The following is a 15,761-nucleotide window of genomic DNA, read 5'->3' as shown; positions in this document are numbered from 1 at the left end:
TTTCAGGCGGCTCTCCTCTCTGATGTGGGAGGTTCGCTACATAGAACACAACGCCCAGACGTTCAACGAGCCGGGGTCATTCATCGTCACCACCGCCAAGTTTGTCTCTGACCTCATGCTGCAGTTCATTAAGTGAGCACATTTAATGTCGAGCGTTACTAAATCACAGTTACGTGATGTGAAAATAATCATCTGAAATGTCCTCCTTACTCATCAATGAATGTTTCATTCCCCACATGTAGCTTTCCCAACAGCTGCAACAGTCGACTTTTTGGGTTTAATAGTTTAACATGAATATTTTTTAGATCATTGACCCTGTCCTATCACGGAGGAATAACTCCTGATTCCTCCTCATTTCTTCCACAGGGACCAAAGTCTGACAGACATCATGCCCCTCTATAAAACTATGAAGAAGGCGACCTTCTCTGACTCTGAAGACGAGGTGTGTGTGACTGTCCGTATGCACGCTTACACTGCATTCATTCACACGATGATCCGGGCACGTTAAGCGTAAAGCTTTGAAAACAGACACTAATCTCGCTTTTTTTCCTCCTTTTTTTAAAATTATTGAGCTAAAAAATATAATTAATTAAGCTGACAGAGAAACATGTTCGATTATTTTTCTTTTATCCTATTTAGGATGACGAGGAAGAGGACGAAGATACTAATACTCCTGGAACATCCACACGGAACCACAAGGTAACATATGTAACAGATTCACACGAGCGGATACAGTGTCAGTGTCGAAGCAGGTTCGGTATCAGAAATGGCCGTTTACTGGTTTTTTACTAATTCCCACAGGCCCGTCGACCCATGCAGCGCCAGCTGCGAGCTCGACCTCATTCGTACGACCCTCACGCGTGGAAGGGACGCTGCAAAGAGCTGCTGGATCTCATCTTTCAATGTGAAGACTCTGAGCCCTTCAGAGAACCTGTAGACCTACAAGAGTACCCGGTAACTATGCAACGAACCTCTGGCTTTTTGCGTTACGTGCGGTGCATACCTGCGAGCTCAGAATCAAACTCAACTCTCTGGAGCTAATCTAAATTTTTAGCTCCTTGTAAATTTCCATCACAATCACATTGATTTGTGTTTTCAGGGGGCACAAGTGGCTCCAGTTCAATTATGATGAGTGCTGTTTGAGGCAAAGGCCTCTTCATTCATGATGTGAACAGACTCACAGCTTCAGTGGCCTTGAGTTCTCTTCAAAAGAAGAAGGGTGCAGTTCTTTCACTTCTGGTTTAGGTTTTTTTCCTTTTCAGCTCATTGACAGTAAAAACTTCAAACCTCTCTATTCTCTCACTTCTTTCCCATTTCTCTCTCTCCCTCCTTTCTGTCATCTTTTGAAAACAATTCAATGAAAGATGAAATATCCCAACTGTCCCTCTGCTTCTTCAAGGACTACCTGCAAATAGTTGAATCACCGATGGACTTTGGCACTGTTCTCAACACGCTGACGGAAGGAAAGTACCAGTCTCCCATCGAGCTCTGCAAGGATGTCAGGCTCATTTTTAGTAATTCCAAAGCTTACACGCCCAGTAAGAAGTCTCGGGTGAGGGTCACAAACACACACATTTACAGCTCATTATGCCTATAATATAGATTTTATGGGTCCATAAAATTAAATCCTCAAATTATTATTTTTTTTAACTTCTTCAGATTTATAGTATGAGCCTAAGGCTTTCTGCCCTGTTTGAGGAGCATATCAGCCCCATCCTGGCTGACTACAAAGCCATCCACGGCCTGACTGATAAACTGACCAAACAAGGCACCGACAGACAGACACGACACACTACAGACAGACAGACACGGCACGTAATGAAGAGGAGGAGGAGGAGAAGCGAATCTCCTGCAAGCAGCACCGCGTCCAGGTAGATGAAATTTAACTTTCTCTGCAGCTTTAAATATATATTTTTTTTAACCTGATGTCACACTCGGTTACTTTTTGATTTCATTTCTAGCCCAGAGAGGAAGAGACGCGTATCGTCCAGAGTGAACGCAAAGAAGGAGCCTTCGCCTGTCCCTTCACGACCCTCCTCTCTGAGGCAGAGCATCCCCGTCAAGCAGCAGCCGCCTCAGATGGTCAACGGCAAAGCAGAAACGCCAGCTCCAGGACGCACGCGTAGCGCTGCGCGCCATACTACACACTCACTACCCTCCTCATCCTCATCACATAACGTCACGAACAGCACGCCGAGCACAACAGGTATCATCACAGACGTGTTCAATAAATACGATAACGCTCCAGGAAGTCACTGCAGCAGGCAAAGGAGTAGTCGGCCACAGCATGTTGCTGTTACATTTTGGTTTTTATACACACACAACACAAGTTTGTGAGTCGCTGACAGTCACCTTTTGTTACCTTTGGACAAAGCTAGGCTAACTATACGCTGCCTGTTTTTCAGCCTTTATGCTAAGCTATGCTAACCAAAGTGATGTTGATTTTCTTATCTGATGCTGGACAAGAAAGCACACTACATCTCCTCGCCTGCTGCCTAGCCTGACTGTTTATTTCCTTCTTCTATCTCCTTCTCATTAACAGAGTCGACTCGCTCGTTGCGGGCTCATAACTCTGTGCCAGCTTCGTCATCACCAGCTCCTGAGAAGGTGACACCTTCCCAACCCACAGAGAGTAGCAGCGGAAGCACTCGACGGAAACTCAGGACACCTGTTCGACACACACCAGGTAAGAGATCACGTCACAATCATGTGACCGTGTAAAGCATCAGGATCAGGACGTAAACATTTACGTTTCTGTTCTTTTCCATCTCAGGCTCTCCTGGCAGCACTTCATCTCATAGCACAGTCCACCTGAATGGCCACGGTAGTCATGTGACCCTAGGTGTGGGAAGAAGGGGGAGGAAGTCGAGAACAGAGCCGCCAGTGAGTCCACCAGAGGTCTCAACCCCGGCCAGCCCTTCAAGACCGCGAGGTCGCCCACCTGGCAAGAAGAGAGGCAGGAAGAGCAAGCAGGAGGCCGAGGACACAAGACAGAGTGGCAGCCGCAGGAGCTTCACCCCTGACGACGAGGTCGACCCGTCTACAGGCGACGAAGGCGGCATGTCTTCTGCACAGGAAGTGTTGTCGGACTCTGGCATGGCGTCGACGCCGAGACGGCGCGGCCGGCCCCGAGTGGTGAAAATCGAGGAACCCGCTCCTCCTCCTGAGTCACCGGAGCCCTCGCCACTGAGGAGGAGCAGCAGAAGGGCCAACGAAGAGGGCACGCCTCCGCTCCAGACCCAACGACCCAGCCGGAAAGAACCTCCTAAGGAGGAGGAGGAGGCAGGCGACGAGGCAGGGGGGTCCATGCGCACACGTAACCAAGGTCGACGGTCAGCCTGGTACATGGAGGAGGACTCCGAGGAGGAGCAGAGGCAGCTGCTGTTTGAGGACTCATCAATAACCTTTGGCACCTCCTCAAAAGGGCGTGTCCGCAAACTGACAGAGAAAGCCAAAGCCAACCTGATAGGCTGGTAACGGAGGAGCCACGCAGGCTGGGACATGTTCGCTCGTGTGTTGGAGGACTGGGAGGGCGGAGTGGAGGAAGTCACGCTTAGCGGTGTATGCATTTGTGTGCGTATGTGTGCGTACATCCATGGAGTCGTTGGTTCAGCTGCTGCTATTTGAAGCTGAGGAGAGCAAAGAGTTACCGGCCCACTCCTTGTCGCTGCCCCTCCCCTTCCACCTTCCTCTCTTGCCCAGTAAGCACATCTGTACGACATCCGATGGCATGTTCGCGTGTTCCAGCTCCTCCTACATTATTGATCCATGTTGGATCCCGCAGGAGCGCGAATCACAGAGCCTCATGTCGACGGTGTTGTGACTCCTCTCTTGTGAACCACTCTGTCTCCTTCTGACCTTGTACACAGTTTGGTGTCAGATTGGGTAAAGTTGTTGGTAGTTGGAGACTTTTAGTACTTGAAAAAAAAAATCACGAGGAGGCCAGATGTATCTTATCTAACTTTTACTATTTTTGAGGACTTTTCAAGCGTCTCCGCCGGACAGATGGAAGATGCCCGAGGAGCTGAACGCGGTAATGGGCGACGGGACCGCTGGCCTAACGACGTCCTTTTCCCGCTTCCCCCTCTCTCCCTCCCTTCCTCATTGTTCCCAGTCTTTTTTTATACAACCTGCTCTCTGCTTTTTCTAAGATTTGTACGTGATCACTGCTCTCTGTTTTGGAAGTCTTACACGTTGGCTGACCTATCTGTCTGCGCTAAAATACCAAATGGTGTACCTTTTCGGAGGTACTGTAGATCTGTAGGTTTTGTTTACTATTGATGTGTTTGGGTGTTTTTTCTTTTCCTTTCTTTTCTCTTTGCATGTTATTAGAAAGAGGAAGCAACTTTTTTTTCCTTTTCCTGATGCTGTTTTTACTGTGGCGAGGAGGAGAAAAAGGATGCATGGGTGAAAAGGGTCATTTATGTCTCTCTAGTTCATGTTTCAAAGCGTCCTCAACATTAGCAATACCTTGTGCCTTTATGTCTTTTGTATGGGTGCGTGCGTGCATGTAGGTGTATGCGTGCTTGGCTTCTGCCCTGCAAAGTACATGTGCCTGTTTGTGTACGAACTTAGTTGTGACTATGCGGGTAATTGAAGGACTGTGTGTATGTTTTTTCGTTTGTTTGTTTTTTTAATAACACAACTGAGCGTGTCATTTCAGCGTGCAAACAGTGGCATACAGTTTGATCGTTGTGAAAACCTCTCAAAGAAATGTATTTATAGCAGCTGAAAAGAAATTTACTGTTGTTGTAAGCATACCATTACTCATGTCGATATATTATCCTATAACCAACCTATTGTCAGTTTATACCTAAGGTACAGAGGGGTGGAGCTTCGGGTGACTAGCTTTGAGATGCACTTACCAGAGACCGGTTATCAATGCAGTCTTAGGGAGTAACCATGTGTATTTTAAAATCTTTAAACATATAAAGTTTTAAAGTGTCGATATGTTTCCACAGTGACTCCAAACTTGTGCGCACACACATAGACACACGCAAATCTGTCTCGCATGTTCTAGCACTTTCTCACGCCTGCTGCAAACAGGAAGGAGACGGATCAAACTGGGATCGGACTGAATTTGAACTGAAAGCAAACCGGAGAAAGAGACAAGTCTTACCTTCATCTTTCTGATTGTGTGCCTTTGCTACTCTGGCATATTGAATCCTTGGTTTCTCCTCTTTGGGGCCTTTATTTTTTTAGCGTTTGTTATCGTTTCGGATCTCCCGGTCCCGCTCGTCACTGGGTTCAGAGAAACTGGACTTCGGGGAGCGGACTAGACCTGACAGGCTCGTGAGGAAAATAATGAAAAGACTGAAACATTAACATTTTGACAGGGGACAAACATATTATGTCACTCTTTGTACACACAGGTGAGAGTTTATAAAGATGGGTTTTGTTTTTTTTGTGGGGTTTTTCTGTTTTGTTTGGGGTTTTTTCCCCACAGCACGGAGCGAGTGAATGCCAGAATCCATGAGTTTCCACTCGTGTTGCAGGACTGACTGGACGGAACTGGATGGTAGCATCAATATACACCTGGTTCTTTTCATAGGTCTCGTCACATATTACTAAACGTATATCTCATCTGTTCATCTTTATTGTCAATGTCTTTTTTTTGTTGTTATGGATTTGTCAATGCCAAATTCTGTCTTTGGGCACTGAAGTTGTAGAACATGGCTTTTGAATGTGTTTTATTTTCTAAAGAGATTTTATTGTCTCCATGGTGAGTGTGTTGAGCTGTTTTACATATGACGCGTTGGCTGTTTTCTGTTTGTGTCCCTGCCATAAAGGACGATATACCAGTGGCCGCATATGTGAAGATGGGTTTTTTATCCTCTGCCACACCTATTTCAGATGTTCTGGTGGTTCATAATTGCTTTGTTTATGCTGTGTTTGTGAAGAGTTTCATTCAAAAATTGCCTAAAAACACTGACACTATCCTCCACAAATGACATGAAAATGAATTTTATTCTTGAGGTTTCAAGGTTATATTTGCCTATGATAATATTTATGTTGTGGAGAAACTTTATTGTAATAATTCATGGCTTTAATAAAAAAAAAAAACACTCTAAAAACTCTTCAGAAACACAAAGATTTAAAGATTTTTATCATGTGATGAAAGCAGAGATGGGCTTGCTTTGACCCAGGATTCTCAAATTTGAGGTATGACTTTATTTTTAAAGGGGACCTTTTACTCTGACGTCCATGTCCATGTATTCTGTTGTAATGGACTCCATTACAATAGTTCTGCCTAATTCACAGTTCAGAATTATCCTTTTTACCTTCTACTGGACCTTGGTGTAGTTCTAGTTGATCCAGTGTCTTAAACAAGCTCTCTCTCTGCTGTTATGCCAGCTTTCCTTTTATTGTGTGGCTCCCGCAAACAAACAATCTGTGGGCGGAGCTTCTGTGCTCAAATGACCGTATAAGGAGGTGTCGGCTTTCGCTGACATCATACAGAGCCAAGAAATGAAAAAAACTTTTGGAAACAAAGTGTTTAGACGAAGCCTGAGCTTCTGGCTCAGATGGGCCACCATAACATATCCTGATGTCATTAATTGAATCGGCACCATTATAACAGTATATAAATATATCAGAAAATAAGAAGTTTAATAGATCCCCTTTAATGTGTTTACATGAGCCAGCTGAAAAATAAACAGTCCTCCAGAACTACATCGGACTGTGAGATATCGGTTACACGGCCATATTAAATTAGGAACTACTGGTGTGCTACATAGCCATTTAATCCCCATGCAATAAGGTGATGGGTAAGGATACTGTATATTTTTTCCATCTATTTTTTTTTTTTCTTCACTGAAATACAGTCAAAGTGGGAATGCAGTGGGTATCAGATGTGGTTATTTCTGCTGTGACACCCTGTTCATCAGATCATCACACTACCTGTGCTCATCACGGGTCAAAGTAGATGCGCTGATATAGCGTAGCTGGTCATATTACCTTAACCGTGGCAGATCAATGTGTGCAACCTAATCATTTTAAAGGGGCCTTAAAAAGAACTCACTGGTGTATAAGCAAGACTTTGGGTGTTAAGCCATTCAAACAGACATCACACACATCTGCATCCAGCTCTTTATACGGTGGAGGTATATATGCTGTTAGGTTTTCAGATTCTAATGTAATGTGGTGGTGTTACTGGTTCAGAGCAGCACCTCTGCCTTGACGCTACATTTCAGAGCTCATGTAAACATTCACACTGGCCTGTGCTAATGTGTGGCAGAGCTGTGCTGTTTTGGCATCACAGTCTTTGGTTAATGGTCACTGTGTGTGTGTGTGTGTGTGTGTGTGTGTGTGTGTGTGTGTGTGTGTGTGTGTGTGAGAGAGAGAGAGAGAGAGAGAGAAGGGGCTTCATGTTAGCCACCAGGAAGAATTTTGGGTATGTTTTCAGAAGAGGAGGGGAAGGGGTCTTTTTCATGTGAATTGATGAGGTCGTCTTTGTTAGTTTGGATACTTTTTTTTTTTTTTAATATAAATATATATATAAAGGAATTAATGCAAAAAAAAGAAGCATAAGGCTAGAATGTATGTGTAGGGGAGTACTGCTGTCCTGTTAGTTCATACCAATATTTTAAGTGAATAAAAAGTTGTGTTTCCATATTCACTTTTAATGCTTGTTGCTTCTTTGTTGTATAAAGATAAAATAATAATAATGAGAATGAAAAAACACTATTCCATTGACGCTCGAGCTGCAGGTGGGAAATGAGGTGCAGAAGAATGAACAACACTCCCACCTAGCGTTGGAAACGGTAAGTGCACAAAAATCACTTCCCACACCTCCGGCTCTTCCTGACGTGGCGAGCCGCTAAAGGTCCTTGGGTACTCCGTGGGCTGCGGCGATTGGTTAGAATACCTGTTTGGCAATTTTTCCAAAAATGTAAATACACAGGTGGCTGGAGGCGACATGGGCCGGAGTGTGGTTTATGTAAATAAAACAGAAGTGAAACCGCGCCGCTGTGTTCTGGTTTCCACGCGCAGCAGACTCACTCAAACGCAATGTTCGACACGCAATCGGAGGGAAGACTTTAGAGCTTAACAAGAGGTAAGTGTCACAATTAGAATTAGTAAAGAGCTTTCGCAGTTACCTGGTTTGACCTACCTGCGGGGTCACGTGTCCTACGCTCAACAAACTTAAACCTCCTATATTTATTTTATTTTATATATATATATATATATATATATATATATATATATATATGAGCTATCGCCTAGGTTAATTTTGGCGCTCACTTTCGTGCATGTACTTTTGGTTTCCGGGCAGGTGCCAGCTGTGCGGTCATGCCTGTGCTCAGGGCCTCTGCGGTGCTGCAGATCGCGCTGCTGCTCTCCGCCGTGCCCGCGCAGTACTTCATCTCCCGGTGGAGCGGCTCCTCGGCGGCGCAGCGCTACCATGCGACCACGCGGTGAGATCAGTGCGCCAAAAACCAGCTTTTATTTACCGCATCGAAGTTTGCAAAAAGGGGAAAAACGCCTTTAGTTGGCTGGATGTGAATGACCCAGGGTAACCTTTTATGTGAACTATTAGATAAAGTGGGCCTTACCAGACTAAGGACTGTTGTGGCCGTTTTCTTTCTGTTTTACTAATAAAAAGAACATTTTTGGTTTCAGATTGCTTCGAATATGGAGAGAATGGAGAAAATCATACATGAATGTCACTGCATGGTCAGACTGGACAAGCCAGCAGATGTCCAAAGCCATGTGAGTGTTTGAGTTGAATGGCATTCAAATGAGGACTGAATTTAACCTGAATCATCGCTCGCTCACTCGGGATCTGAGGCTCCAGTTATTTGCATAATCTTGTTTCATATTTCTGGTGTTTTTATGGAAACACATGAGTTGTATTTAGAGACTGGTGATGTGTTTGTTTCCTGAAGGTCTCTGGTTGGATTGGGACAGGAAGATCAAGCGGGACAAGGGCCACCTCCCGTGGAGACCATGCTTTTTGACAATGACCTGGGATTCTTTGGAGGTTTGTGTCTATAGCTCTGCTATACTGAAGCATTTTTAACCAGCCACATGTGATACAGTCTGTCCATATCCTCATTCTCATAGGTTAATGTGAAATTTCACCTTCCCCATCGAGTGCAATTAATTACCAAAAACTAATGGATGTTTAATTCTAATTTTACATGTCCTCCTGAACTATTGCACTTTGAAAAGCACTACATTTATAGTAATGTGCAAAAGTCTTGAACCATCCCTGATATCTTTATATTTTGCAAGGAAAATAGGAAATAGATGCAGTGAAACATACATGGAAATGCAGTATATGAGGACAAAAGAGTTTGTATGATCCTAAAAAGCTTGAAAATCAATATTTTATTCTTCAACACACAGCCTGAACTCTTTTAGCCAAGCTTTCTTGTTATTTCTTTAAGTAGTCTTCAGGAATAGTTCTCCAGGCTTCTTGAAGGACATTCAAAGCTCTTCTTTGGATGTTGGCTGCCCTTTTGTTCTATTCTCTGTCAAGATGATCCCACAGTAATGTTGAGGTTCAGGCTCTGGGGAGGCCGATCCATGACTGATGGTGTTCCACGGTTTTTCTATCCCGGTGTGCTTTTACTGCATTGGCTGTGTGTTTGGGGTCATTCTGATTAATTAAACCTGTTGCCAGTCACACATTTTCCAGATGCTACTCTATGGTGGATCAAAATATAATGATGATGATGGTACATTGCTCTGTTTGTAAGTCCATTGGTTTTGACAAGATCCCCAACATCACTGTATGAAATGCAGCCCCAAACCATGGCATTCGATGGATCAGCTGAAGATGCAGCTCTCAGGCCCAGTGTCAGGTTTTTGCAGCATTTTCTTCTGTTTCTTGACTTTGGATTGCTGTAGGTATTTTTTTAAGGCCTGTCGTTTCTTCTGCCCTAAGAATCACTCCACACCATGTTGGGATATAACAGGTTTTTAGCTAAGCACTTTGGCAATCACCTTATTAGTATTTGTTTTTCTGACAACTTTTACTTCCAAAAATCTGTACTTTTTATTCCTTACATTTGGTTCAACAGTATCGTTTATAGCATTTACGCTCAGGATTTAAAGTCGGCCGGAAGGAGTGCTCTTATCCGTATGTTGTTTGCGGTACTTCAGCATCTAGACAGCTCTACAGATGGGAGGACGCATGAATGGGAGTGATGTTTTTTTAAGTGGCAGGCAATTTCAAATTCAACGTTTCTATCAGCTCGACAAACATCAGCAAACACACAAACTGTTTGTGTGCAGTTTGTCTCACGATGTGTTGCCATCTATGGGTCCAGCTGCTGTATTTGCAAGGAGAGGAAAAAAGAATGAAGTGTAGCAGAGAATTTGCATTTAAGACTATGATGCTTAGATTCATTCACTGAATTCCAACTTTATACCAACCGTCTAATGCAAAGATACTATAAACAGTGTAGGGAATGTATATCGGCCAGGATAGCTGTGAAACATCTGCTGACGTCTTGGTGAATTCAGTTGTGTAAATCCACAAAGAGCAGCAGTTTAGCTGATCACAGCCTGTGCACTCAGAAAACCTACCAAGGTCATATTAGAAATTATCATGGGATTTTAGTTTTATTGCCTGGCAACAGCAGAGCTTTCTAGAAAGACACAGAAGGAAATCTGATCGTGGTTTTTCATTAAAAACAGATCTTATTCATGCATGTCATGTCAGTTCTGTAATCTCTTCTCTGTCTTTGTCACATCAGCATCCAAGACGGCGCGCAGCCCTCGTCCCCCGTATGTGTTTCTGCGGGTCGGAGAGGTGGTGTTGGAGACAAAAGGCCACATGGTTGGAGTAGTGGTGAGCTGGGACCCAGAACTGCGAGCTCCTCCAGAATGGGTTGACAGAATGTACTCCGGCTCTGATGTCAGTAGCCTCCTTAACTTCCTCTGATCATTTATTGGTAATATATCATTTAAGTGTTAGTAACGGAAGCGTGTGTTCATATAGGACACAAGAGCAGAAAAGACACCTCATTACAAGGTGATCTTTGGAGGACCTGGACCCTCCTCTGTCATAGTTGCATACTTGCCCCAGACACAGCTGGAGCGCATCACAGGGATGAGGGTAAGTCCTGAAAATCACAGCGCATACAATCATATATATTAAAATAGGTCTTGGGCTTACTGTTGGATGTTTCCAGCCGGACATTCCCACCCTGGAGAACTACTTCACGCACTTTAATGGGAAACGCTTTGTTATGCAGCCCTGGCTCAGAGAGCTCTTCCCCGAAGACGAGGAGGATGATGAGGGCGAGGACTTTTGACTCTGGAGTATGAAAGCCTTAGCCAACAGACAGTTTCATCCTTTGGCTTCTGTGGTTTTCTTCAGCCTGGTTCTTCTTTTTGTTTGTCTACTGGAGTCCAACGAGTGGACACAAAATGCCGTCTTTAAGAGTCATCGACCCGCTCAAGTAAAAATAGGAGTTAAGAGTGACCATCGAACCCTGTCTTTAACGGAGCTGAAGATAAATGATCAAAGATGAAGAAATGTGATTACGCTTCTGAATTACTACATTTATTTCTCTGAAGTTTACAAATACAAAATAATTTAAAGTGTCTACCAAATATGTAAAAAAACAACGTTGACAGACTGAAATTCTTTAAATTGCTTTTAAAGTCAAAATAAAATTATTTTTTTATTTCAAGAAAGTGTTGGCTGAATTAAAACTACTTTTTTTTAAGCATTACATCTGTCATCTCATTTTCCTGCTCGTGTCTCTGAGGCTGAAGGAGACGGACACCTGCGAGGAAGCAGTGACTGCAGGTAAGCTGGGAAAGTGAGAAGGGGCTGCAGACCCCTGCCCCCCACCACCGTTGTCCTCGTTGTTCCTCCACTCTTTGGTTTCGTCCTCTCTAACCAGCAGAGGGGGTCCCAGACTTTGTCCCAGGAGCTGACTGACTTTGCTGGCCTTCAGCTGAGCATTCTCGACTGCAGACACACACGCACGCAGCCTGCAGCACACACAGGCTAGTTACGGTCACACCATTTAATGAAAATAATAAAGAGGTACGATTGTTTTGTTTTTTTCATACCTCATTTGACTCAGGCATTCAGCACTGTGGTAGAACTCTGGTGTCCCCACAAAAACGCTCTTGTCTAGCTTTTCCAGCAGGATGCTACATATTCGCTCCATCTTCTCAAAGTCTGAGAAAGTCACTATGACCTATAAGATATATTACAGCACGGTCACATGCTGCTCAACACGTCTGTGCTGCACGTTCATCGGTGTTTGTCCAAATACTCGACCTCTGCATCCATCCGATACATGTCTGCGTCTCGGTGGAGAAACCTCCTCACTGAAGTGTCTTCTTCTCTGATGTCATGTTGTCTAAGCAGAATGGATTAAAAATAAACACATGGTCACAAAAATTACCGTGTACTTTGAAAAATTAGCTACTGTCCCTTAAAAGAAATATAAACAAAACAAAACTGTATCAACTTAAAACACTGCTTTACTGGACACCAATTGCTTTGCAAGCATATTTAATGTGCTACTTCTGCAAATTTGAAGTAATTGTGCAGTTTACGTTTTTACAAGCACTGAAATCCAAGTTAGTTAGTTTGCCAAAATCACTGACTTCAAATATACAAGGATGGAGGGTAGCAGGGGTTTAGTCTGTGATGGCCACCCTCAGGTTCCGCCCCTGCATGCAGCTGTAACAGCAGTAGGACCAATAAATACACAAATAAGTACGGTTATTTCTCATCCTCTTAAGGGGTTATTTTAAAATTCGAAATTAAACTCTTCTAGTTGTATTCTCGTTTTTAAATATACCATTAATAAACTTTTCATCGCTTCTTCCATTGCTGGTAATCCTAAACGAGTTGCCTGTATCTGCGGACGCACTTCTCTCGCTGCTGCCTCTTTAACCGGTAATAGCATAATGCTAACAGTAGCTAGCTAACTTTACAGTTTGCTCCTGCTTCGCTCCAACTTCTTTTCTCACCTGAGAGCCTGTAAAATGTATCCAAGTCGCCGTGAAACGCTGTGGGTTGCTTCGCTGACGGACTCCTTGCTGTTGCCCACGCTGACCCGCACCGATGCTCGGTCCGCCTGGCAGCGAACCTCCGCTGTCCCTGTCACCTGGACCTCCCGTAGACACTTACCGGGACTCTGCCGACTAACCGCTCTTACTTCCAGCCCCTGGTCTTTTTCGTTACCGGAGAGCTCCCGCCCGGCCGGTACTATCGCCGCGAAGACGCGACTCTGACTTTCCATGATGGAGGGTTAAGCACAAACGACAGCCGTTGTGCTTCCCGCAATAGCCGCAATGGTCTTTGGGATTTGTAGGCTACCTGTTCTAGTGCGGCGAGAGCTTAATCCAGCCCATTTGTACATGGAGAGAAGGTAGTTGTCAACGGATTAAAAAGAATGTAAGATGATGTGAAATGCACATGTCAGGGAAATAAAAGGCTTCCCTACCAGGGGCAGATGTAGTTATTAAGCCACCTAATTTAGTTGTTAGGTGGCTTAAACTACACAGGTTAAAGGTAAGTATAGTTACCTGCATTGCATTCGATCATTTGCACTTTTATAATAATAATAATAATAATAATAATAATAAATTATTATTATTGTTTTTGTTGTTGTTAGCCCTTCAAAGAGCTGTTTGAGGCTGAAGAGTTGGATTTTGTTTTAAACTTAGTATTGGCTTCAGGTGTTTGGCATCTAGGTGGGATTGTTAAACCTATAAATAAAAGGCTTGAGAATGCATTGATGTCGACAATGGATAAAAATCAACAATCAAGCTCCGTATGTATAAGGCAGCAGTAATTTACAGTGGTAACGGAAACTTTTGGCCAAACTCAACACTACAATTACACCTACATTTACACTCCATATGTAGATGGCCAGGCCATGGTAAGAAACACTATCTCCTTTAATAACAATAAAGTGCTAATTTATTTAAACCTGCAATGATATGCTTTCAGTTCTTGTTAACACACTTTTGTTTGTTCTTCTAATTAAGCTAGCAGATAAATCAGGCCTCTTGATATATCTGCAGGAAAAAAAAACTGCAAACCATAAATAGCTCAATTTTGCTTTGTGGCACAGTCTTATTTTTATTTTTAAATAAAAACATTTGAATTGCACTGCTCTAATATTATTGTGTTTACACCTTGGTTTAGCACTGCTAGCTGATAAGACAAAAAGTTAGCCAATTAGCTTGTTTGAAAAGAGCACTGCTATTAGTGAAACAAATGCTCTCCAATTCTGGATACAACATCTCAAGTAATTTAAGGCTTTTTAAAAAATATTAATTTAATCAATTTCAATGTCTTAATACTTAATTTTTTTTTTTTACTTTAATTCTAAGCTACTAGCTGCCATTGGTCAAAGCACAAAAAAACTTTACAAAAACTGCAGCGGGTAGGCTGACAGTCATTTTCCTCACAGAATTCATGTTATGTGTGTTTTAGCTATTTGTAACAGTTTTGAAAAGCAAAATTAAATAATTAGTCAATAAAATATTAACCAACTAAGGTAAATGTGCAAATGTTAAATAGATTGGGATAAAATAAAATAGCCTTTTATTGATCTTGTACATATATAGCAAAACTGTACATGCTCCACACCAGATGTGCCAGACAAGAGGAGTATATACAACAAGATGAATTTAAACAAATTAGAGGGCATGCGAAGTTTTCCTTTAGGTGTATCATAGCCTAATAAAGTACAGTTTATTACTTGACAGCCTATTTTACATGATATCTGCTATGCCGCTTCCACATTTTTGTTTTTTTAACTGAAGGTATCAGTAATGGAAATGTTCTGTTCTGTTTGGTCAGCAGGGGCCAGCAGAGTACCGATAATCCGACAGAAAAAAATGCATCAAATGGTCATGCCTTTTTAACGCACTATACACGGTTTTCCGATCTAAAAAAAAAAATCATTTTTGTTTTAAAGAAATAGCATCCTAGTTTTTTTGTTTGTTTGTTTGTTTTTGCTGATGTAAAACTATCATTTCAAACTGAATTGCTTCTATTAGATGAGTGAAGAGGCCAATAAAAAGAGCAAAAAAAGTATTAATAATTGTTTTCTGGCAGTATTAAATAAGGAACTGGATATGTACAACACTTATTTTTCTCGTATTTATTTATATTTTTTTCAAAGGAGTATTTCATGATATGTGAAAGGACTTTTTAATAAACCAAATAAAAGTATAAATATGAAAAGAAAATTAGTCCATTAAAAAATTCACTGTTGATCTAGTTTATCTGTAATTAATTATGTGTCTTCGTTTTCCTCAGAATAGCATGCATTAAGTAAATAACAGGAATCACTCCTCTGCTAAAAGAGAACCTGTTGTACGTCAGTGTGTGGTATTGAAATCTGTCACTGAACTTCATAGGCCCGGTGCTAAGTATATATACTGCATGTGCATATCTTTTTGTATGTCCAGGACATTTGGGAGCAGTAGAGATTTGATCCAATACTGGATGCTGGTTTCTTTATACAACCATGTTTGTTTGGCTTCCCCGGAGTATTAAACTGTGAAATGAGCTTTATAATCACAACCTAAAAATACAAGGCCGTATTTGTTGATATTGTCTCCAGTTTCACCGGTCCCCCGGTATGCTCTCTGAAACCCTACATCTTTTGCGAAGCTCCAGCCAAGAAAGATGCAACACCATATAATAGCCTATTTTCAGAGAAGAGGGAAAAGGAGAAGATTCTTACTGCTAAATCTCCATGGAAGTCTGGAGCATTTTCTTTCAGTGGCCTGCAGACTATCAGGCTGTTTTCGCCTAGCGC

At 42.6% G+C, this 15,761-nt stretch overlaps 3 protein-coding genes across 3 annotated transcripts in view; 2 read left to right on the top strand and 1 right to left on the bottom strand.

Annotated features, from left to right (window-relative positions):
- The window catches only part of LOC120724590 (pleckstrin homology domain interacting protein), a 38,820-nt gene extending 31,202 nt beyond the window's left edge, over positions 1-7,618 (top strand). Inside the window, exons 32-40 of the mRNA XM_040016850.1 lie at positions 7-132; positions 367-442; positions 640-699; positions 802-954; positions 1,400-1,552; positions 1,660-1,871; positions 1,962-2,206; positions 2,543-2,686; positions 2,774-7,618. Of these exons, the coding sequence (XP_039872784.1) occupies positions 7-132; positions 367-442; positions 640-699; positions 802-954; positions 1,400-1,552; positions 1,660-1,871; positions 1,962-2,206; positions 2,543-2,686; positions 2,774-3,477 (1,873 nt within the window). The 3' untranslated portion in view covers positions 3,478-7,618. The remainder of the gene's footprint in view (positions 1-6; positions 133-366; positions 443-639; positions 700-801; positions 955-1,399; positions 1,553-1,659; positions 1,872-1,961; positions 2,207-2,542; positions 2,687-2,773) is intronic.
- Positions 7,619-7,804: 186 nt separating this feature from the next.
- si:dkey-261l7.2 lies at positions 7,805-11,384 on the top strand. Its single transcript, XM_040016860.1, has 7 exons — positions 7,805-8,056; positions 8,276-8,417; positions 8,623-8,712; positions 8,889-8,983; positions 10,707-10,867; positions 10,952-11,068; positions 11,145-11,384. Exons 2-7 carry the CDS (start codon positions 8,293-8,295, stop codon positions 11,265-11,267), a joined length of 711 nt encoding a protein of 236 aa, XP_039872794.1. The 5' UTR covers positions 7,805-8,056; positions 8,276-8,292; the 3' UTR covers positions 11,268-11,384.
- A 121-nt stretch (positions 11,385-11,505) lies between these two features.
- On the bottom strand, positions 11,506-13,298 carry irak1bp1 (interleukin-1 receptor-associated kinase 1 binding protein 1). The gene is made up of 4 exons (XM_040016858.1): positions 12,952-13,298; positions 12,251-12,332; positions 12,037-12,167; positions 11,506-11,955 (listed from the first exon to the last, which is right to left on the bottom strand). Exons 1-4 carry the CDS (start codon positions 13,221-13,223, stop codon positions 11,697-11,699), a joined length of 744 nt encoding a protein of 247 aa, XP_039872792.1. The 5' UTR covers positions 13,224-13,298; the 3' UTR covers positions 11,506-11,696.
- Between the last annotated feature and the right edge of the window lie 2,463 nt (positions 13,299-15,761).

Source organism: Simochromis diagramma, unplaced genomic scaffold, assembly GCF_900408965.1.
Source record: "Simochromis diagramma unplaced genomic scaffold, fSimDia1.1 OVJJ01000802.1, whole genome shotgun sequence".
NCBI lineage: Eukaryota > Metazoa > Chordata > Actinopteri > Cichliformes > Cichlidae > Simochromis > Simochromis diagramma.
This window is presented reverse-complemented; position numbering and strand designations above follow the sequence as displayed.